At 53.3% G+C, this 23,066-nt stretch overlaps 1 protein-coding gene across 2 annotated transcripts in view; it reads left to right on the forward strand.

Annotated features, from left to right (window-relative positions):
* The first annotated feature begins 2,115 nt into the window (after window positions 1-2,115).
* The window catches only part of KLHL29 (kelch like family member 29), a 255,641-nt gene continuing 234,690 nt past the window's right edge, over window positions 2,116-23,066 (forward strand). For both annotated transcript variants that reach the window (XM_055120101.1, XM_055120102.1), the window contains exon 1: window positions 2,116-2,581. In XM_055120101.1, coding sequence (XP_054976076.1) covers window positions 2,183-2,581 — 399 coding nt within the window. In that variant the 5' untranslated portion in view covers window positions 2,116-2,182. The remainder of the gene's footprint in view (window positions 2,582-23,066) is intronic.

The following is a 23,066-nucleotide window of genomic DNA, read 5'->3' on the forward strand; positions in this document are numbered from 1 at the left end:
GGCGGATGGGTGCCGCCCTGTGCTGCTCCAGACCCAGGCCGGTATGTAAATCACAGATGCAGGATGCAGGCCCCTCATTTCAGGAGCTCCTGACCACAGACTTGAACAGCCACTCACCCTGGGTCTTTGTTCTGCTCCTGGGCTCCTTCAGAGGCTGGAGATGCATCCTCAGAAACCCCGAGTCACCCCTTCCCCACTCTCCTGTGTTCACTACCCTGCAGCCACCTAAGATCATCATCCTAAGATCTTGGCATGCAAAGCACGTCTACCCTCCCCGAGAGGTGGTGAAGCAGGCCTCCCTCTCAAGGCACCCTTGCCCCTCCCATTGAAGACACCCCAGTTTTCCTGGCTGGGACTTCCTCCTTACCCCTAGCCCGCCGCTTGGGTGGGGGTGGGGGGAAGGCCTCAGGCGCCCAACTTGCTCAGTTTTTTTCCTTCCCTTCTCAGGAAACGCTGCCCCTCTCCCACCCGCTGGCCGTTTCCCTCGGCCCTCCATCCCTTTCCTTGACAGGCCTCCTGCTCCCCTGGCTAGATTATTATTATTTATTATTTATCATCCGCCACACTGTACCAGAGATCTTCCAACAAGATATTAAAGAAGACACAATCCCTACTTGGAGTTGACTGCGGGGCGAGCGCGGGCCTGGACGCCTCGGTGGGTGCCGGGAGGGCTGAGCTCGGGAAAGGATTTACCGACTGAGCCGCCCGCCCGCCAGCCGGGGCAGCCGGGGCGGGGCTGGCGGTGCCCGCGCCCAGCTCCCCCCTCACCTACCTCCCAGGTTCCAGCACGCCTGGCCTGGGGCCTCCTGGCGGGGACCGGGAAAGCGGTGGGGTGGGAGCTGAGGGGAGGGGGTGGAGGCGGAGAAATGGTTGGGGGGGGGGGGACCGAGCGGGAGTGGAGTGGGGAGGAGGATTGGAAGCCCCAAGGCTTTCGGGCTGGGGAGGGAAGGAGGGGGTGGGGGACCGGAAACTTGCCCTGAAATTCAAAACCAGATGTGGGGTGCGGGTAGGGGAAGAGGGAGAGGTCGGGAATAAAAACCAGATCTGGAGCTTTACGGGGGATTCGGGAGTGGTGGGGGGAGGAGGGTGCTGAAATGAAGTGTCTGGCCCCTCCTGGAGGGCCGCCAAGGCGGCCTGTGGTCAGGGCCTGCCCATCTGTGTAGACCGCAGGTGTAGACGGCGCGTTGTGTTTGTGTGTGTGTGTGGGGGGGGGGCTACTAAGGAAGTCAGTGTAGACGTGAAGCAAGGAGAATGGGGCTCAGCGTAGACAAGAGCGCTGGTGTGGCCCGAGCAGGGCCTGCTGTCTCCGCAGGGGGCGGTTTGCTCGGAGGCTCGGGGGTCCTGCCGGAGCGCCGCGCCGCGCCGCGGAGGGTCGGCACTGCCCGCCTGGCGCGCGCCCCGGAGCCGCAGGGTTGGCCGCGGTCCCCGGGGATTTGCACCATCCCCGCCCCTCTCGGTGGCTGGAGTGTCGCCGGGAGGGCGGCAGCTGCAAGGCGATTGGACTCTGCGCTCAAACTTTTCTGCCAGTTTCCTCAGGTGTGGAGCGCAGACGCGGGGCGCCGGCCGGGGTCTGGCGCACCCCCCCAGCCCGCGCCGGCGGAGTCCCCGGGGGGCGACCGAGCTGCGGGGGCCACGCGCGGGGGGCCTCGGCCGGGCGATCGCATCCGACGAACGCGGGGAGCCGCGCGCTGCCGCGGGGCGGACGAGCCGGGTGTGGAGGGGCGGCGGCGGCCGCCGGGGGGCCCGACACGGCCGCGGGCACTCGGCCCCGGGCCCGCGCGCGGCGGCCGGGGAGCCCGCGGGGCCCCGGGGAGCGGCGCCGGGTGCCCGGCCCGGGGCGCCCCGCCTCCCGCACCCTCCGCCCCCCGCCCACTCGGGCGCCCGTGATTGGCTCCGCCCGGCCTGGCCGCGCGCCCGAGCCCGCCTCCCTCGCAGCTAAAGCAGACGGTCCCCGGAGCGGAGCGAGCCAGAAGGGAGCATGGTCCCCGCGCCGCGGCCGCGCCAGCCCCCGCGCCGCCGCCGCCGTCCCCGCCGCCGCCGAGCCCGCCGCGCCCCCGGCCGCGCCGCGCCCGCCCGCCGCGCCTGAGCGCAGCCCCCGCCCCGGAGCCCGAGCCCCGAGCCGCGAGCCCGGAGCCGGCCCCAGCCCCGCGGCCGCCGCGGCTGCGGGGAGAGGGCGGGGGCGATGCTGCCGGAGCCGCCGCCGCCGCCGCGCCTCGGTGAGAGCCGCGCCGTGCACCGCCGCTCGCCGCCGCGCAGGCTGACAGGCACCCGGACCCGCTTCCCTCGCGCGGGCATCCTCCCCGGGCTGCCGGGAAGCGGCGGCGGCGGCGGCGGAGGAAGAGGAGGAAGAGGAGGAGGAGGAGGAGGAAGAGGAGGAGGAGGAGGAGGAGGGAGAAGCGGACCAGGCGGAGGGCAGCCGCGAGAGGAGGTGGACCTGGAGCCGTTTCTCCCGGCCAGGACCCGCGCGGCCCCAGCCACCGCTCCCCGCCGGCGCCGTCCCCTCTCCATCAGTCCTCCTGCGCCCACCCGCGACCCCCGGCTTCCCGCGCGTCGGGCCGGAGCCGGAGCGGCACGGCCGGAGGTAAGAAGCCGGGCTCAGGGCGCCCAGGCTGCGGCGCCGGGGCCCTGGGGTGCTGGCGGCGGCTCGGGGCCGGGCCGGGCCGGGGAGCGGGGCCCGAGAACCCTGCACGCTGGGCTGGGCTCCCGCGGCGGTGACGGTGGCAGGAGCCTCCCGCGTCTGGACTCGCAAGGCTGCTAGAGCCCCTTGCGCCTGCGCTGCTCCAGGCGGGGGGGCTGGAGGGGGCAAAAAACGGGGTAAAAAAAACTTCCTGCCCCCGGGTGTGTATCCACTGGGCGGGGGAGGGGTGCCCGGAGCCAGTGTCGTTGGCGGGTGCTGGAAGCGAGAGTGGCTCCGGCCAGGGCAGCCCCCTGTGCTGGGCCCCGCAGCGCGCGTCCCTGCCCAGGCCACCTCTCCGGAGCGGCCCAGGGCCCGGCCCGGGCTGGGCTGGGAGGGGGGCAGGGGGGAGGGGAAGGAGGAGGGGGACCCAGCATGGGGGGCTCCAAAGGGCTGGACCCTGCGGTTCGGGGACGTCCGCGCGCGGTGCAGCAACAAACCAGGCGGGGGGCTCTCCCCCTTGCGATCTCAGACCCCTGCGTGGGGGGGGACTAGGTCTCTTTACTCAAGCCCAAGTAACTTTGGAGGTGGAAGAGCTTGCAAACCGTCAGGAAGGAACCCCGCACAGACCTTGTGGTGACCCTTCCTCCCCCCACTGCCCCGTGTTCTTTGCACGTCGATCTTGCCTGGGCAGGGGGTGGCGCGCGCAAAGCGGAGCTCGCGGGGATGGCGAAGGGGCGAGGCGGACGTGGTGCCGGCTTGGGGAGGGCTTGTTTATGTGTGGGATAGTATGGACGGGCAGCGGCGGAAGGTGGGAGTGTGCCGCGGGGGGCGCGGCGGCCCAGGGCTCACGTCCGAACCGCCGTGGCCTGGGGAGCCTGAAGCGTCCGGATGATTCTGTGCGGGTGCCCGCTCGGGCGCTCCAAGCTCCCCCCTCCCAACCCCCAGCTCTTTCCCGGCGCGGACAAGGGGACCAGGGTGTGCTCGAGCCGGGCGCGAAGAGCGCAGCCGAGAGGCAGGGTCGCTGCGAGGCGGCTCCGGGCCAGATGGGGGTCTGCGGCGGCCGGGGAAGGCGGGGACGCGCTGCCTGCCCGCGACCACGGGTCTCGGAGCACAAGGGCAGGGGCCGCCCGGAGCGCGAGTCTCGGCTGCCGGGGGTCCGTGCTCGGAGAAGCCCCGCGCCGTTCCGACGCTCTCCGAGCCAACGGGCCGACGCGGTCAGTTAGCAGGTCCTCCACGCGGGTCCCCCGGGGATGCTACGGGCGAGGAGCGGCTGCCCCTGCCGTCCCTGCCGCTCGGCGAACGCTCTCCGCCCTCCCTCGGGTGCTGGCGACGCGGCGCGCCCGGGGCGACGCGGGGACGCAGGTATTTATGTAGCATTAGCGAGACCTCCGCGCTGCAGGGACCGTGCACTACGCCCGAGCTGAGCTGCTGCCGCTGCTGCTGCTGCTGCTTCTGCTGCTGCTGCTGCTTCTGCTGCTGCTTCTGCGACTGCTTCTGCCTCCGAAGAAACTTGCACTCAGCTCAGGGACCTCGGGGCTTCGGGGCTGCGAGCTGCAGCCACATGCCAACAGCAAGGCTGGAATTTGGGAATTCGGATGCCTCTTGCAGTGGCAATTCTGCCTGTGAAATCTGCATTTATCCCTATTTCAGCCTCTTTCAAGTCATCTTTCTAGTCATTGCTGAGTTCCTGCCCTTGCTCTGTGGTCTTACCGCTGACTGCCTGGGGCCGAGAATTATTATTTCCCTTGAGGAGGAAGGCAGGCAGATTTAATGAACCCTCCTCATTCCTGATGCCTAAGGGGGAAAAAAATCACATCTGTGTTCGTGTAGAGGTAACTTTTCGACTCTTTTTTTTTTTTTAAGTGGGTGGGAGGGGGTATGGTGATGAACAGTTTTGTCAACCGCCCATCAGAGCCCGGTCGTTGGTAGCACCATGGTCCATTGAGACACAGGTGATACTGGAAAGCCAGGTCACTGGGTGTGGGTTTGAGTCGCCATGAATTCTAGATGTTTCTCCAGGTATAGAGTCGTGTGCCCGTCATCACTATCATCTCCCTCCCTAGTATATGTTGGTGTGAGTGTATTTGCTTTCTCCTCTCATCAACCAAGGAATCACTAGCATATGTGCCTTTAAACTCTATATGAATTTAACAACATTTGAATTGGTTTTATGAGTTGATGGCTTATAACCAAATGTAATAACTTCTCTGCACACGCATCTTATAAACCATATTTGTCCGTGATTAAAGAAAAGTATTTTCTGCTACTGGGTTTCTACATTTCTGGCTTAGTTAATGTGATTTTTTTTTAAGTCTCCAACTTTGATTTGCAAGCAACAATTCAAATGAAATACCTAGAGTTTCACCGAAATAAAATATTCTATGGTAGCCATGGTAACAAATAGATTAAGGGTTATTGGTTTTCATCTGTATGCAATGGAGGGGGAAAAATCTAGTGTTTGTCTTTTTTAATTGTGTTTCTAATGAGCGGTGGTCATACTTCAAGTCCTCGGACCGGGAGAGAAGCAAAACTCAGAATTCAGTTCTGTGAGAGGTTTATTGCAACAAAGACTAGGATGGCCCATGAGCTTTCTTACATCCAGAAAGCAAATGGATAAAACCTTTTTGTTGTTTTTTAGGCAGATGAAAACGGGGTCTATCCCTTTAAGATTAGGAAATACATTTTGATTATAAGCTATTACTACAAGAACCTTCGTATTCAGCACCCTGTTTTCTAGGAATAAACATGTAAGAAGTGTGGATGTTGGTGTGGATTGAGTGTCACAGTTGTTATCAACACCTGTCAGTCTAAGTGAGGCATATCATTAGTCTATTCAGATCTTGCCTATTTCAATATTCATGCATTTCCATGGTGATCCATTCCATTTTTGTTTACTTAGTCAACCTTATAAATCTTTGGCATCAGTTACAATTGTAGCATCTTTTTTCCTCCTTTCATTTATCAATTGATTTGGCTGGAAATTATTCCCAAATTAATACATTTCCCAATTTCCCTTACTAATTCCTGGAGATATACTGTTGCTGGTTACACCCAGATATGAATGGGTTAATTTTTTTTTAATAGACTCAAATAACACCACTGATGCTAATGTAGGTTTTTAGCATCTCATCTGATATGTGTGTGCATGTTTTTTCTTTCTTTCAGCAGGCTTACAGTAAAACTGTCTGGCTTCATGGCCTGGAGACTCCAGTTCAGTCCAGCAGTGTTAACTAAAAGATCTTCCTTCCTTCCTTCCTTCCTTCCTTGCTTCCTTCCTTCCCTCCTTCCTTCCTTCCTTCCTTTCCCTTTCTTCCTCCTTTCTTTATTTCCTTTCCTTTCATTCTCCCTCCCTCCCTTTGTTCCATTTTACCTCCAGCCTATTATGGTTCAAAATTTTTTTTGTTTCTTTGGGCTTTGGAGGGTGGGGCTACATTCAGTGATACTTGGGGCTTACTCCTGGCTCTGCACTCAGAGATTGTTTCTGGTAGGACTCGGGGACCAGTTGAGGTGCTGGGTATCGAACCCAGGTCAGCTAAGCAAATTGCAAATACCCACTTCCCTATCACTCCAATCCCTGGTTCAAGGATTCTTATGTTTTCAGATCTCTCTGGCTGAAACATACTTTGAGAATTTTTCTGTTAAAACAGGCCTGACCTTCTAGGATCTTTCTTTCTTCCAATAATAGACAAAGACAGAAGATCCAGAAGCATCAAAGGAATTTTCGAATACAAGTACATTTAGTCACACCCTATACTATCCTTAGGAGCATCTTAAGTTAGCTGAAAAGGCAATTTTGCTAATATGTGAATAATGGTTTTGCTCATTCACTTTCAACTTTGCCTTCTAATGATGCAGCCCCATGCTAATCACACCCTGTATATTTCAGAAATATCAAGGCGACGTCAAGGCAAGCCTTAGTACACCATTGACTTATTAGGATTAAATAAAGTAATTGAAACACTTAAATTCAAAGATGGATGGTGAAACGGGATTATAACCAACCCTGTGATTCTATCATTGGTCAGCCATGTGCTGACTTGGGGTTGAAGAGGCCTGAAACTAAGAAACTCAGTCATTTGGTATGAGTGAGGATAAGCTAAAGTAGTAAACACAATCAGAGAATAATAAATCTTTGCAGACAGATCATATCTGGATCCAAAGGTTTGGAAACTGGAAAAATATCTCATGTTTGTGCAAATGATGGTCATTTGTTATTCTTGAGGAAATTTGGGAGATGGTCTCTAATATGCCATAGTAACTGGGTGACTTGATCTCTGGAAGTTGCTTTTACTCGAAGTAAAATGATGCCGTGGGAATGGTCTTAATCATTGTGGTTAAGAAAGGAAAGTTTTTCAGGACTCAGTTACCTGTCCGGTGGCTCAAAGATGTTGGCATCAGAAACTCCTCCCAAAGCAGACGGACGGGCTTGCTTCTTTCTGCCGTGACACACTCATTTCCCAGAGTCCTACCTTAGAACTTGTGTCCATTTGTTCTTCAGGGAAATCCCCAGGAAACATGGCCCTTGCTGCTGAAAGTCAGGACAAGCAGACTGATCCCTGGAAGCAGCAAGCCGGTTCTGTGTCGGGTGAACTCTGTGTTGTCTTGGGCCATTGGCATCTCTCCGGTGTGAATGGGGCGGGGCTGGCTCTCAGTTCTCAGGAGAGAAGGCACCGCAGTGGAACCCACAGGACCATGGACTCTGGGCTGCAGCGGTAGACTGCGGGGGGCAAAGCAGGAGGTGTAGAGAACCAGGATGGTGAGCCGGGGAAGGGGCGGCGGCTCAGTGTGCTAAGCCAAGAGCGCAAACAAACGCTGAACAGCTGCCACGGGCACCATGGCCGTCACTTTTTTTTTAATCATTATTTTATAGAGTTTAAAAAATTTTAAAATCACTGAGGCTTTGGAGAAGATGTATATGGGACCAGAGAGATAGCCCAGTGCCCTGGGGCGCAGGCTCTGCATGCGGGAAGCCCAAGTTCCACAGCTGGTACCACATGGTTCCCTGAGCACCGAGCTGGGGGTAGTCCCTGAGCACTGCCAGGTATGGGCCAAAAGAACAAAACAGAAGATACGCATATATATTTATATGCATATATATATACCAATACATATGCATCCACACTCGTATATTTTTGAAGTTGTAGTATAAATACCACATAACGAAGCTTGCCATTTTAAGTTAATGTTCATTGCTGTGCAGTGGATTCCCAGAGCTTTTTCATCATGCACAATTGTAACACTCACCCCATTAAAGAGCAGCTGTCCCTTTCCGCTCCCTCAGCCCCCACGATGGTACTTCCTTGGTTCTCGCCATTGGACTAAGCGGAGTTCCCCGTCACATGTCCGTGAGCTTGAGTGTGCCAGCTCCCTTCAAGGCTCTGCTTCCACTTCTCAGGGGTATATGCCCAGGAGAGAGCTGCCGTACTCTGCCTCCTTTTGACACTGGTAACATTGCATGGAGCTGATGTGTCTGAGTGAAAACTCCGTCCACAGCATGTTCCCAAGTGAAGAATGCAGTGGGCAGGCCAGGATGTGACTTAAGTGTGCAAGGCACTAGGGTCCCTCTCTCTCCTCCCACCCCCAGCTCTGCTAGGAGTGGCCCTGTGCCCCCCCCAATCCACCCCCTGGAACAGCCCTCGCAACAACTGGAAAATTAAAAAACAAAATTAAGGTTGCAGTCGACGTGACTGACCTGCATTCTTCCCTTGCTGTACAGACAGTTTCTCTGGTCTCCGGCTCTGCACAGGGGGCCTGGCCCGAGTCGCTACTGCAAGGCGGGACAGTGTCAGAGGAGTCGGCTCTGGATCCTGCTAGTGTTGACCTGTGCGCAGAGCCTTCATCTCAGGAAGCCTTTGTTTTCTTGTACGAAAACGGTGGGAATTGTCGCAGCCGAGATAAACCCTGGCCAGACCCCACATGGCAGTGCCCAGCCCTGAGTGTTGGAGGAAGGAGAGCTGGGGGCGTTGATGGGGACAGCATAGGGCCAGTGGGCCGGGGAACTCACACGTGTCTCCCTGCAGATACAGCTTGGCGTCCCGGGAGTCTCGGGACCACTATTGATTTGGAAGAAAGCAGAAGAGATTTGCAACACAGTTACAATTAGTTAAAAATATGCTTGAGTGGGTTTTTGCTATTTGAACTTTTTAATTCCATTTTTGGTATCGTAATTGAGAGTTGATGCGGATTTTAGAGGTCGGCTAATCTTCCTATTAATCACCAAGCTGCATCAAGCCCCAATAACATAATTATAACAGCTTCCAGTTACTGTTGCCCACTATGTTTTTGGACTTCAAATCTAGTAGGTCTCACCCTCACATCAATGCTGTGAGATACGGATCATCCTCACTTTACAAGTAAAGATGAAGTTCAGAAAGGTGATCAGCTGGTCTCCAGATATGCCGTGAGCCAAGGTTGAACCCTGTGGCTACCAGTCTGTCTTGATAAGATACCAGTCTGTCTTATCATGTTTGGGTGGGGGTGAGGGGGGTGTCAGCTTCTCAGTCTGATGCCCCTGACTGGGTCTCAATGCATGTGTACCTTCCGTGCCAGCGCCTGCATTGCCTGTGCTAATTAACATTTTGAATAAAATCATTCTATTAGAGGGAATCAGAGCTTAACTAAGAATATCAACCAGGTTTGACCAACATTCATCTACTTTTGGATCTGCCCACCTGCTTCATTTATTCTGGTTCCTGGAAAGCTAATGAGAGAAATTTTGAGATGCTTGAATGACATCTGTTTCACATTGAGCCCGTGTAATAATAAATAGCACATGGAAGAGCGGAAACCATGTGCCAAAGCTTCCGGCCACATCCAGGACCACTGCGAATGGTCGGGGCTTCTGCACTGTTAAAGCCCCAGCAACACACTAGCTCAGTGCTGGGCACGCAGCTTTTTAATATTAATCAGCATGTTCACTGGGATAAACTCAGGTCCAGAGATGGTGTCAGGTAATAGATGTCAAAGTCTGCTGTAGAGGATTTTTTTTGTTTGTTTCTCCGTGCAGTGACCACAGCATTATCTATGGATAGCTCTTCATCATGTTATTTTTATGCTATATTTGGACTTCTATCTGTTGCAGATGCTTGTTGATGAATTCTAAGTAATCTAAATGGAATCTCTGGGCTTGATGACTTGGGATTCTGAAGACTAATTTTCAGGAGCATCTTCCTTCTGCGAAGGCTCAAATCAGCCAGGCACTCTGAGGAGGGCTCCTGGTCATTTGCATCTTGCTGACTCACAAGGGGTTACCCCTTCAGACCTTTCATGGGTGGGATTTCCCAAGAGCATTGTTCTTAAGAAAAGCGAGATAGGAGATAGCTGGAAGTCATAAGGGTGCTCTGGACAGAAGTGACACTGTTTCCCAACTCATTCTATTTTTAGTCTTTAGCTGTATCTGGCAGGGGGAGAGGGTTGGGGGCTGACATCCCAGAGTTTCCTCCCTCTGTCCCTTGTCCAAACTTTCTCCAGCCTAAAAGTGACCTTTGCAAGGGAAGTGGGGGACCCAGTTTGTGCCCAGTGATCAGACCTGGAACTTAATGGCATGGAAGGCACATGGAACACTGCAGAGAGTGGCTGATGACTGATCCCCAGGGGGCACGCCCCACTCCCATGTGCTTCCTTGTTCAGCTCCTGTCCCTCCCTGCTCCCCGCTTCCCACTGGCTGATTTCTGCCTGGGGCTCACACCGAGGCCTGAGGCTGCCTTTTCCTAAAGCATCCCCATGGAGCTCTTCTGAGGAGTGGGGATGGGGTACGATTGGGAAGAGCAGACTGGAGGACGCCAGATCTGGTGAAAAGTGAAAGCGAAAGCGAAAGCATAGTGAAGCCTGAGGCTGGGTTAGGCTTCCTAGAGTCCTCTGATTTTCCTTTTAGATATTTAGCAGCATTCTTTGGTTTTATTGTTTGCTTGCTTGGTTTTGTGGTTTGGGGGCTACACCCAGTGCTCAGGGCTTACTCCTGGCTCTAGAGTGCTCAGGGATCATGCCTGGCAGAATAGGGGATCATATGGGTTGCTGGGTATTGAACCAGGGTTGGCCACATGCAAAACCCACTGTACTGTAACTCCGACCCCCCGTATCTTGCAGTACTGACAAGCCGCAGGGAATGTTCAAACCAGACAGGAACACCATCCCTTCCTCTTCCCCCTTTCCTCTTTACCTTTCAGCCTCAAGTATTTGCTTTTGAATCCAAACTGCGGAGGAATGTGGTGTCCCAGAAACTAAGCCGTACTGATAAACGTTTCTGGAGCTGTTCAGGAGTGTAGAGTCTCAGCAAATGGCTCCCGGGCAGGCACTGAGGAGAAAGCACATCCCTCCCTCACGGGCACCACCCTGAAGGTGACCGGGGGTGTGATTCTGGTTTTGCAGATGATTTCCAGAGACACCAGAGGGTTCTTCCAGGGTCCGAAGTGGAAAGGGAGGCAGAAGCCTCCAGACAGATTCCTCTGGAGAAAGAATGAGCCAACGGCCCCGGCACTATGGGAAATAAGAGGCTTCTTAAAGGGACAGGTTAGTCACGTTTACCACTGTGCTCACCGATGCTGACCACAGTTGACAGCAAAAGTGGAGGGACAGAGAATTTTTTTCTTTTTTCACACTGTGAAATAAATCCAAGACATCAGAGACCCACTAGTCCGGCATCCAGTGCCTTCACCCCAAACCAGACTGTCATCTTTCGTAAACAGAACGGAAGTTTGATTCTGGGTCATCTTGCTGACCGATTTGCTTTGTGCTCAGCAGGCTCCCTGGGGGGACCCTGGCTTCTAATGGACTATGAGGGAGAAATGAGGTTCTGTTTACCGAGGGCTTGAGCTGTGCCGGGCGGGGCCCGGCTTGTCTAAGTGTATAGGTGCTCGGGGTTCTGCTCCAAGTCATGTGGACGAGAGGTTATTTCTGGATTCATCTTGGGAATCACGGTCTCCTCACAGGCCAGGAGCTGCCGTGTGTTGGGTACTTGCTGTTCCAGTTCTCTGACACGAGGGCCCCGCCAGGAGAATTCCCAGGCTTGCGAGGAAGCCCTGTGGCTCTCCAGAAACGTGTGAAGGGCAGATGGAGGAAGATCCAGTCCAGGGATCTCCCGGGAGATTCTGAGGGGCAGCCCAGAGGGCCAGGCCTGACCCCTGCTGCACGTCCAGTGCCACCACAGCCAAGGGCCTTGGTCTGGGTTCTGTTGACCAGCTGTGGTTGGATGGACCAGACCTTCCAAGCCAGAGGACAGGAGGAGAAAGTGGTGCTTCACCAGCCATGATCCTTACGCTGGCAACAGGCCATAAAATATGACCAGTCAGGGAGAGTGTGTGTGTGTGTGTGTGTGTGTGTGTGTGTGTGTGTGTGTGTGTGTCCTTTTGGTTTTTTGTTTTGTTTTGTTTTGCTTTTTGGGTCACATCCAGCGATGTTCAGGGGTTACTCCTGGCTTTGCACTCAGGAATTACTCCTGGCAGTGCTTGGGGGACCATATGGAATGCTGGGGATCGAACCTGGGTTGGCTGCGTGCAAGGCAAATGCCCTACTATTTGCACCGAACCCTTTTCTTTGTTTTTGTTTGTGTGTGTGTGTGTGTGTGTGTGTGTGTGTGTGTGTTCTTTCATGGGGGGCGGGGCGGGGGGGATGATATACATTATGAATATGAATATTTAGGAATTTTGGTTGCATTGCACTTTGCCTTGACAGTCCTAAGTGTGATGCCTGGGCCCCTCTCATTGGCCTCTGTGTAGACCAGGCCCGACCAGGCCAGACCCCTCCCTTCCACACCCCGCCCAGAGGTTCCAAGAGCAGGTTGTGGGTAAGTGATGGTCTCCCCATGCACACTGGCACCACATTTTGGTACTTTATGGATTGAAGATTTTAAATAAGTAATACATTCCCCCCCCCCATACACACACCAAATAAAAGAGAAAATGACCTGGATTTTCACCACAGCCAGGGGGAGAGAGCAGGACGAAAAGAGCGCGGTGACTGGTGGGCCAGAGCACAGGTGCTGGTTTTTCAGACATTCCCCATGGAGAATCCTTCATCTGTGAGGGCAGCTGGGCCACCGTGGGGGCATCGTGCAGGTGGACCGGTTCAGCCCACTTCTGCGCTGCATGGCTTGTGGGCCGCCCCCACCTAGGGCATGCATGATTGTCCTGGGGAATCATGGCAGAGAGAAAAGGGTCCGGGCCCTGGGTCAGTGACCTCCTACTCACACTCACCCGCGGCACTCCCTGGAACCCCGCACCGTTTTGATCACTTCAGGAGTTTGTCATCCAATTGGCTTCTTTGAGGAGAGGCTGATGTGCCCTTGATTGAGTTTGTTTCCTTGGGTGGAGATGGGGCATGTTCAGAGGACAGGCTCTTCCTTCCTGGCTTTCTCCAAAGCCAGACGGTCACCCACCACCACTGCAGGGGGTGCCGAGGGCAGCCAGGCTGGGGCAGACCCGCAGGCACAGAGCTGCTGAGGTGGGGAGCTGCCTTCCGTTCAGTTCGCAGTGTTCCAGCCAGCCTCAAGCACCTGAACTTGAATTGTCTTCGGACTATGGAAGGGACGCTTTTTTTTTTTCTCCCCTGAAGCTGATACGAGCTAAACAAGAGTCTGAAGTGTCCCGTTTCCAGATCTGTGGCCAGGGGGACTATTTCAGGAGCACCACGACTGCCGGTGCCATGAGGGCCAACTGTCTTTTCTCCACGCTCATCTGGCACGGAAGTTTAACGTTTCCTCCTCCCTCCCAACCACCCACCCACCCCTCACACCGCCCAGAGGAGAAAAATCACTTTCATGAAAACTGTACAGGGGAGTCACTTCTTATCTCCTCAGAAGGCACTTTTTTTGTTATTGTTGTTTTTCTTTTGGGGTCGCACCCGGCGATGCACAGGGGTCACTCCTGGCTCTGCACTCAGGAACCACCCCTAGCAGTGCTCAGGGGACCATATGGGATGCTGGGAATCGAACCCGGGTCGGCCGCGTTTAAGGCAAACGCCCTACCCGCTGTGCTATCGCTCCAGCTCCCCAGAAGGCACTTTGTAAATGTGCCCCGTGGTGATACTTCCTCCCTGGCCCCGGGTTCCAACAAGGTCTGTACCAGCCTGGGAGCGAAGTCTGCCAGAGCTAAGGTGTGGGGCACTTTTGTGCCACCTGGAAGGTGAGGGCTGGCTGGCAGCGTGGACAGAGACTGTAGGGAAGCAGTCTAGGTGACTGTCCTGCTTGTATAAAAGCACGCAGGTCTGGCAATGGTAGCCACAGCCTTGTAAGTAGGAGGCCCTGGGTTCCAGCCCCTAGTACCTCAACAGTAGATGAGATGAATACACTCAGACCTCTGTCTATCAAGGATTGTAGCCCTGGGTCCGAATGAGGGCAGGGACCACAGCCCACGCTCCTGGCTCTTACCCCCACCCCCACCATGTTCCCCAAGATTCTCCTAGAAATCATGGGAGACAGACAACCACTAGTCAAGAGCTGTCACTGCCACTTCCTCCAGGAAGGCCTTCTGGGTTGTCAGGTCTCCTGAAAGGTTGATTTGATCCCTGGAATCGACACCTAGACCAGGGATAGACTACCTGGGTCCTAGGGAAGGAGACCGTTACCTATCTGACGCTGCCTCTCTGAGCTTGGTGCAGTTTGGGGGTGGGATTTAGGAGAGGGGTGTGAGGTTTCATCTGATGACTCAGCTTGTCCCAGAGGGAAGGGGTGACTGGCCCCCTAGTCTGTGCAGAATTAAGGCTAGAATTTACTTTGATCTCAACAGCAAACAACCTGGGTTTTTTTTTTTTGGAGGGGGGGCTATGAAGGGGAGGATCCCCTGGTGGTACTCAGGGTTCACTCCTGGCTCTGTGCTTAGGGATCTCTCCTGGCAGGGCTTAGTGGACCAAATGTGGTGCCAAGAATCAAACTCGGGCCAACTGCATGCAAAGCCAGCCACCCACTCTCTATACTGTCTCCCCGGGCCCCTTGGCTCATTTTTAACAGCCACGCAGCAGGCCAGAGAGAGAGCTCAGCAGGGTAAGGTGCTTGCCTGTACGCAGCTGACCTGGGTTCAACTCCTGGCACCATCTGGAGGAATCCCTGAGCGCAGAGCCAGATGCGATGTGTACCAGGGAGTATCCCCTGTCCCTTCACATGAAAGAGCAGTGGACTCCATGCACTGACATTCCTCCAGAGAAAATGGACTCGCAGACAGGAAGGCCCGGGAAGCTGCAGAGCGCTGCTCACCATTAGGACAGAAGGGACCACGAGGAGGCACCGCTTCATGGAGGAGAAGAAGCAAGAGCTGGTGAGGACACGGAGCCAGAGCAGTGCTTCCACCCCGTGCCACCCCTGTGGAACCTAGCAGGGTGGTTCCTCCCAAACCGGCACAGCCGCTTGTCACACCGTCACCAGAAGGCCTGAGAGCGAGGGCTCGTGGAGATTCCTGCACCCCAATCAGCAGCTGTTGGCGACCCAAGTGTTGGCGACCCAAGTGTCTGTCGGCGGGAAGCATCCATGTCACGGAGCACTGCCTAGAGACTCTTCCATCCGCATGTATGACGCTGGTCCCAGCAGACTCCACCTGCCCCCGATCTGGCCCTACAGAGGACGTCTCTCCCCCCTTAACCCCGCTCTGCAGAAGACGCCTCTCCCCATTCACCACCCCCCCCTCCCCGAGGCAAGACATGGACACCCAGACTCGCCCACCCAGGCCTTTCTCAGGAGGCACTCCCGGCTGCGAGTGGCGCGTGACGGTGCTGGAGGAGAACATGATCCAGCCGTCACCAGGAAGGAAACTCTGACACACGCTTGCTCTGGGGATGCTTCTTGGAGATGCGATGCTAAAACGAGCCCGTCGGAAAGGGGGAAGCTGAGTGGCTGCCCGCCCGTGAGGCGCCCTAGGAGCACGAGTCCTGGCCGCGGCGTCGTAGACCGGCTGTGCCCCACGCTTCCCGGGAGGTGGTGGGCGGCCCTGGTTCTCGCTCCTTTAGAGAACCCTGGTTCCGACAAGGGTGGTGAACATCCTTCATGGACCGCTCGCTTAGCCGGTAGCCATGGGAGCTTTGGTCTCGCCTGTTCACCGTGACAGAAGCAGCAGACGCTCAGACATACTCCGTGGGTTTGCTCAGGGGGACAAGCCAGGCGTCTGTAGCCCCCGCGGAGCACACTTGCCGTGTCCTGCCCGGCTCTGGGCCACATGACAACAGGTGACACCTCTGTCCAAGGTGTGATTGCTGGGTGAGGCCACACTGTCCACAGATCATTATGTGTCCACCTCACGGTGTCAGCAGCCGCCTTCCTCTGTATCCCCACATCCAAAACGAGGGGCACAAACGTCCCCGCACCCCTCCTCCGCCAGCCCCTCCCCTTCACTCTTCACATCTCCAGACCTGTCACTGGGACGGACTCCGTTTGCTCTTGACTTTCCATTAGGCAAAGCCTGGATGCCTGCCCGTGTCCCTCGACGTCCACAGTTACCTCTTGCCCCTGGACTCATGACCCTCGGCCTGTATGCAGTCATCCTCTGTGTGTGGAGGGCAGAGTGTCCCCACCCTCTGGCGGCCTCCTTTGATGGTGACTTGCCAAAGAGCTGTGGCTAGGATGCAGCTGATCGGCCCTGTGCACGCCTCAGCCGGAAGGTTGCCCTGGGCATGGTGCCCAAGGCCAGGGGCTGGTGGCTGGGCCAAAAGGCCAGAAGTCCTGGAGTCCTGAGCACAGCTCCTGCGGCCGAGAGTGTGACTGTCCTGATTACCTGCTGCTCATCTCAACGGGGAGAAGCCTTTGCTTCATCAAGACTTTGCCCTGTGCTTGGGTCCCCTTCTCCTGCCAGCCAAACATGTGAGGTCAGTGTCACCGATTCCCGGATTTCTGATCTTCCCACAGGACTTGCTCCCCTCCTCTGCAGAAGTCTCGTCCAGCCTCTGTCCATGTCTGACTCCCCTGAAGGTGTGGGCGGGGGGTTCCCTGTTTGTCCTTGGGCATTAACTGATTCGTTGGACAACCTGCTGGCCCTGTTCGCCCCCTTGACTCCCCCTTCAAAGACCTTCCCTTGTGGATTCTCCTCCCCAGCCTGAGCCTCTCCATACACACTTCACAGACAGCACGGGGCGCCCAGATTGGAGTGCCCGTTGAGACTGGGGTCCCCCATTCTAACCCTGGGGAGCGTATCTTCAGTGGCAAGGGGAGGATGGGAGTGGGGGTCCAGCCAAGGGATCCACCACCAACTAGAACCCCTGAGAATTAGTTGCTGTTTCAAGCTGTCTTGGGTGGCCAAATGCAAAGAACATAGAATTGTGTGTGTGTGTGTGTGTGTGTGTGTGTGTGTTATTGTCACTTGGAAAATGGGATGATTTCCTAAAGGTGCGGTCCAGTAAGTGCCCCTGGGTGGGGTACTCCCCTGCTTCCCATTTGAAGGCCGCACTGGCCTCCTGACCCCCTGTCATGGGCAGAACTGTGGGCACAGGTCACAAGCCTGTCTGCTCTCCTTAGTCCTTGGCCTTGGGGCCAGCCAGTCCCTAGCTCTGAGGCCGGCCTCCTTCCCACTGCCCCCAGCCCCAGACTTGTGTCTCCCTCCACCTTCCTGTCGGGGGAGAGGGAACCCTCCCTGTTCTTCTGATCCAGAGACCGGGAGGCAAAGTGCCAAGCTCTCTGGGGATCCAGATGAACAGTTCTGAAGTGACTTTATCATGAGTTCGGATATTTGAGAGAATCCCTTTTAATGAAGAAGGAAACTTGGTTAATTAAAAGACACCAGAACAACAATTATGTGTATAGTATGCTGTCAGCTCTGTGGAAAGGAAAAAGAACGGAGGCAGGGATGGGGGATCTTCTTGGGGGGGACGGGCAGGGCAAATGGAGACTGGGGCGCTTGCGTGCCTGGCATGTACAGGGCCTGAACTGGCCCCCAGCACCACAGGGCCCCACCCCTGAGCATCGCAGATTATAGCCCTGGGGAGCCCTAGCCCCGTGGAAGGGACCCATCCCCACAAAAAGAAAACAGAAACCGAAAAAGACGGGCTCCGCTATCTTCTATCTTGTTAACAGAGCTCAACTTGGAAAAACTGTCCAGATTTTAAAAATAATTAGCATGTTTTTCCCAGTGGGCACGTGAAGCCTTTTTGACAAGGAGAGGTCCTGTAAGCTGGTGAGGTTTGCTCTGTGCCAAAGCCCCTCCCGGAGTGAGCCAGGGGAGCGGGGGAGGGAGGCCCCTCCCAGCCTAGGCGGAAACCTGGAAAGTCGGTTTGCAGGTGGGTGGGGGGGATTTCCAGGCGCAGCTGCTGTTGTCCCCTCTGGAATCTCCCTCCCTGTCACCGGCAGCCTCTTGCTGGCCTGGGAGGCTTCCTGGGAAGGGCAGTAAGCTGGCCTCAGCATTACCAGCGGGTGGACTGCCGCCGAACCTTCTCACGCCGCTGTGCCCCCAAGTGGTCACTCGCACCCGTACGGCTGCACGGGGAGAAAGGCTGTGGTATCCCAGTGCCGGCTGGCTGAGCCCGCAATTCAGCGCTAATGACGCAGTAATGATGTTCAGTGAAAAGGAGTGAGAACAGAAGAAAGGAAAAGAGAAAGGAAGAGGCATGCACGCGTGTGTGGTGTGTGTGTGTGTGTGTGTGTGTGTGTGTGTGTGTGTGTGTGAGAGAGAGAGAGAGAGAGAGAGAGAGAGAGAGAGAGAGATGTGTGCATGCAAGCTTGTGTGTATATGGTGTATATCGTGCAGTGTGTAGTATGTCTGGTATGTGTGTACATTGTGTGGTATGTATATGTGTACTGCGTATGTGTAGTATGTTATGTAGTAATGTGTGGTATATGTGGTGTGTGTCTCTGGATATGTGTGGTTTATGTATATATGTATGTGTTTGTGTGGTATGTGTACGTGGAAAGTATGTATGTGTGGTGTATATGGTAATCGTAGGTGACGTATATGTATGTGTGTATGTATATGTAAATATGGTCTGTGTATGTATGTCGTATGTGTATATGTGTGTGGTATGTATGGTATATGTATCTGATGTGTATGTGTGGTCTGTGTATGTATGTGGTATGTGGGGTATGTGTATGCATATGTGTGTGTGGGGTGTGTGTGTGTGTGTGTGTGTGTGTGTGTGTGTGTGTGTGTGTGCTTGCAGAGAACCTGGCCGGTGGTGGGAGGGCGACTCTGAGCAGGACCCTCCGGAGAATTCCCGAGTCTGCTCTCCTTCCCAGGAGCTTTCCCCGCGCCTTTGCCATCCTGCTTCTCTGCTGCGATGCTTCCATGATCGCCTCCTTGGCGGTCTGCCAGGGCCTGTAAGTGTGCAGAGAATTGTGTTTTAATAGAAGGCTTTACCTCTGATACAGATTTAAAATGAGGAAGAAACTTTCTGTTCCTCAGCCAGAGCAAAATGCATTTTGCCGCTTGTGAAAAGCTGGTGATTACAAGCTCATCTTACATAATTTTATTATTTTCCATCGCTGCCTGTCAATCTCAGGTGATGGTTTCCCAGGAACAGAAAGGAGGCAGATTCTGGGCGATGATTAAAAAAAAAAAAAAGTCACCCAGTCATTAGCAAATCATACAGAAGTTTAGAAAGGAGAGTAATTATCTTTGTGATGATGTTGTTTAAAATAATCACAACTTGCATTGCTAACTTAGATGTGCAGGGGAGATGAGCACTGTGGAAGGGCCTTCTAGAAGATGTTGTTTTCACTTGAATAGAGGGTTGAGGCTTTGGGGTTTGTTTTTAAAGAAAAATCTCTACAATCCCCAGGAAGAAATTCTCTCGAATGACCGTGTTTTCCTCAGCACGAAGGAGGTGAGCCTCTGTCACGCCCACAAGAGGGCATTTTCCCATCAACTTCTGGAAAAATCATTTGTTTTCTAAAAGAGAGGCAGAGGCAGGAGAGATTCAGGGGCTCCCGGGGAAGCAGAGCCCTGGAAGTAGGAGCCGGGAAGAAAGCTGATTGCAATTGAGTTGTATGGATGGTTCCACTTGACATATCCTGCTGGGGGTGGGGGGTGGGGTGAGCTGTAGCTCCTGGCCAGAAATTCCACTCTGTGTTGACTCTGCTTTGAATGTCTTATTCCCGGAATGAACTGGCACCAGGGGAAAGCTTTGCTTGTTTTTTTCTTCCCCAGATATGCGACACCAGGTATCAGGATGGAGCTAGTACATGTCTGTGATGAATTCCTAGAACTGGTTTCACCCATCTGAGATTTAGTACCTAGTTTGATTTTTCTGATGTTGTAAGATCCTGGCCAAAGTCTTTTAATACAAGAAATCTTTTGCCTGTTTGTTAAATATTTCTGGAGTAGCTACTGTGTGTCAACAATGGACCAGGCTAAATCCTATCCTTATTGAACTTGTTTTTAGCATAAAAAAAATAAAATAGAATCCAAAACAAAGCTTCGGCAAATTCTAAATCATGACAGATGCTGCAAGGACAGATCACTAGGAAAAGGAAAGAGGCTCCATTTTGATTGGTTAATTATGAATATTTCAAAAAGGAAGGTTAGCAATCTACTTTTGTCCAATGAGCACCAATACCGGTTGGATTTCAAATGCAACAGATACTTTAAATTCGCTTCTTCTATTTATTTATTTATTTATTTATTTATTTTTGCGTTTTGGGTCACACCTGGCAGTGCACAGGGATTACTCCTGGCTCATGCACTCAGGAATTATCCCTGGCAGTGCTCGGGGGACCATATGGGATGCTGGGAATTGAACCCAGGTCGGCTGCATGCAAGGCAAATGCCCTATCCGTATTGCTATCACTCCAGCCCCCAAATTAGCTTCTTTTGAAGTCAAAACATTGCTCACAGGGCTGGAGAGATAGCTCAATGTATTGGTGTGTGCTTAGCATGCAGGAGGCCTTGGTTTGATCCTGGTACCGCATGGTTCTCCAGCACCGCCTGGAGCATCCCCCAAGTAGTGAGCTGGGAGTAGCCCCAAGTTCCACTGGGCTTGGCCCCAAAACAAGCTAAATATTGAGCTGCAATATTTATTATCTTTTGGAACATGAAACATGATGAAAATGGAGAAGGCGGTGTGACGCTGCCAATTGTTCATCATCTAAATAGCATTTAAAAATGACTCTCTGCTTTCTCCCCCAGCATTAAAAAATAAAAGCAAACAAACAAAGCATGGTGACTGTATTAACCCCAAAGAGCAGGAAGGATATAGTCCTAGGCAATAAAGGCATTAAACAAACATCCTATCTGAGAGTTCCCTTGTCACTTCTCCTTTTCCATGGGTGTGGCAGTGCTGTGCTGTCGTGGACTGTTTCTGCTCATGCTGCTTGCCCACCCCCTTTCCATCCATGAAGACCCAGCCAGCAAGGGGGGCTGTCTAGCAGGTCCCAGGCCTGCTTAGCTCCCAGCCGTGCAGATGGGACCCAGTGCTGAAGCTGACGTGCTTCCAGTCCTGGTGGGTTCAGTCTAGGCTCCGCAATGGGCAAGACTTTCTGGAGCCAGGAGTGAGCCTTGGAACAGTTGTGCTTCTAGGTGAAAGCAAAATCAGCCAGGCAAAACCAGGAAGGCTTCATAAGGGAGGTGAACCTTGAACTTGTCCTTGAGGTTGAGTTTAGCTACAGAGAAGAAAGAGGGTCTTGTGATAGTAGGGGATGTGCATTATTTTTTAAAGTTAATCTGGAAAATTTTGGTAACAGAAGCAATATCCATCATGTTATAATCTCAGGCATAACGAATTAATGAGCTCTAAACATCCATTGCCTAGAGATGGTTATTGTTAATATTTTATCATATTATCTCTGGTATTTTTGTCTTGCTTTTTTTCTTTCTTTACACTAACTGAAGCCGTGCTGCAGATGAAATTCTGCCTCTTGCTTTTTTTACACGTTGAAAACTTCGCGATGTCCTTTAAAATGATTCTGAAACACCTCTCATTTCTTTTCTGAAGTAAAATCATGTTAAGAAATATGAGAAGAAGCAGAGTGCGAGCAGAAGGAACCCAATAAAGTAAAAGAAAGGATTTCTCCCGCCCAAGTTGGAAGGTGGGTGAGCCTAGCTTGGTACCTGCCAAACATAATAGCGCTTCTTATTGCTGGCACGGCCTTCTGCTGTGCACGGCCTTACAGCCCTTGCAGGCCGTGCCTTTCCTCCTTCATCACTCTGGAGGGGATTCTTAACGTGTCATTTTGGTTCATGCTGTTGACATTTTCACAAGGCACAGGTCTTGAGTCGCCCCTGCCATTGCTTTATCCACTCGCCTCTGACTGTCCCGTGCCCCTTAGAGATCATAGTCCCAGATGTGTGAGGAGGTGGGAGTGGGGGTCATGAGACATACATGAGAGTAATGTTTTGGATAGCGTTCTAGCAACAGAACTGCCGAGGGTTGATCTTTTTAAACATTATATAACTTGGCAATTAGGAGAGTAATGATGCTCTTTATGGAAAATTTTAACAAAAGGAAAAAGCATGCCTCAGCGCGTCACTTAAGAGATTTTTAAAAAATACAATTAACATTTTAGAATCTATTATTTGTCATTTTGAGCAGAATTGGGATTGCACTGGAACTGTTGTTTCATCCCGTTTTGCTCCTCCTCGCGCTGTATTGATTTCCCCTTGTCCTGACTCATTCAGAAACATGATCTTAAAAGGCTGTATTTCATTAGATTCCGTTATATTAATGTGTCATATTTTATTTACTAACTTCCTATTGTTGGACCTTCAGGTAATTCAGTTATTTGCTATTATAAATAACACTGTGATCAGATGCTGTGCCCCATTAAGACCTGCAGACATTTGGGGTTCTTAGGATGAGTCGTTGGAAAGACTGCCCTCAAACAGTCCCTCAGCCCTGGGGCCGGGATGCCCGGACTGTGTCACTTGCACAAACAGCCGGGGGCGGGGGGGTGGCTCCCCTTTCCCCGACTCTTGCCTCTTTCACCTGTCTTCATCTTAGTCTGTGGGCACGGTGAGTAATGGTCTCTTGTGGTCTCAATTTGCACTCCCTTGATTACCCATGAGCTAGAGCATTTGTTTCCCGGCTTATTGACAATCCTGTCCTTTGCCCGGTCTTCTATTTATATTCATCTTTCTCTTATTGATTTGCAAGCACTCCTTATGCATACACGGATATTAACCTTTTGCTGTAATATTGGGAGTATTTTTTTTCCAGCGTGTCATTTGTCTTTTAAATTCGTTTATGGTTTCTGGGTTGTAGAGAACCCTTTAATCCGCTCGCCTTCCTATTAATCAGTCCTTTTTACTTTGGCATGTCCCCTTGTTTTCAGGCTTAGAAAATCCTCCCCTGTCCTGACTTTCCATAGCTATTCATTTTCTTCCACTTTCGCTCTATGATTTCATTTTGCAGATTCAACTTTTTATCCAGTTCACGTCATCTCCTTCGGTTAGAAGGTGCAGTAGGATTTTCTTTTTCCTTTTTTTTCTTTCCCTTCATAGTTATGTGCTTTTTCCGACTGCTCCTTTCCCCCTGATGGGAAATGCAGCCCGTCTCGTGCACAGAATTCTTGCCAAAGCTGCAGTGTACGTCCGGGCTTCCTTGGTCCCGTTTG

The sequence above is a fragment of the Sorex araneus genome, chromosome X (assembly GCF_027595985.1).
Source record: "Sorex araneus isolate mSorAra2 chromosome X, mSorAra2.pri, whole genome shotgun sequence".
Classification (NCBI taxonomy): Eukaryota; Metazoa; Chordata; class Mammalia; order Eulipotyphla; family Soricidae; genus Sorex; species Sorex araneus.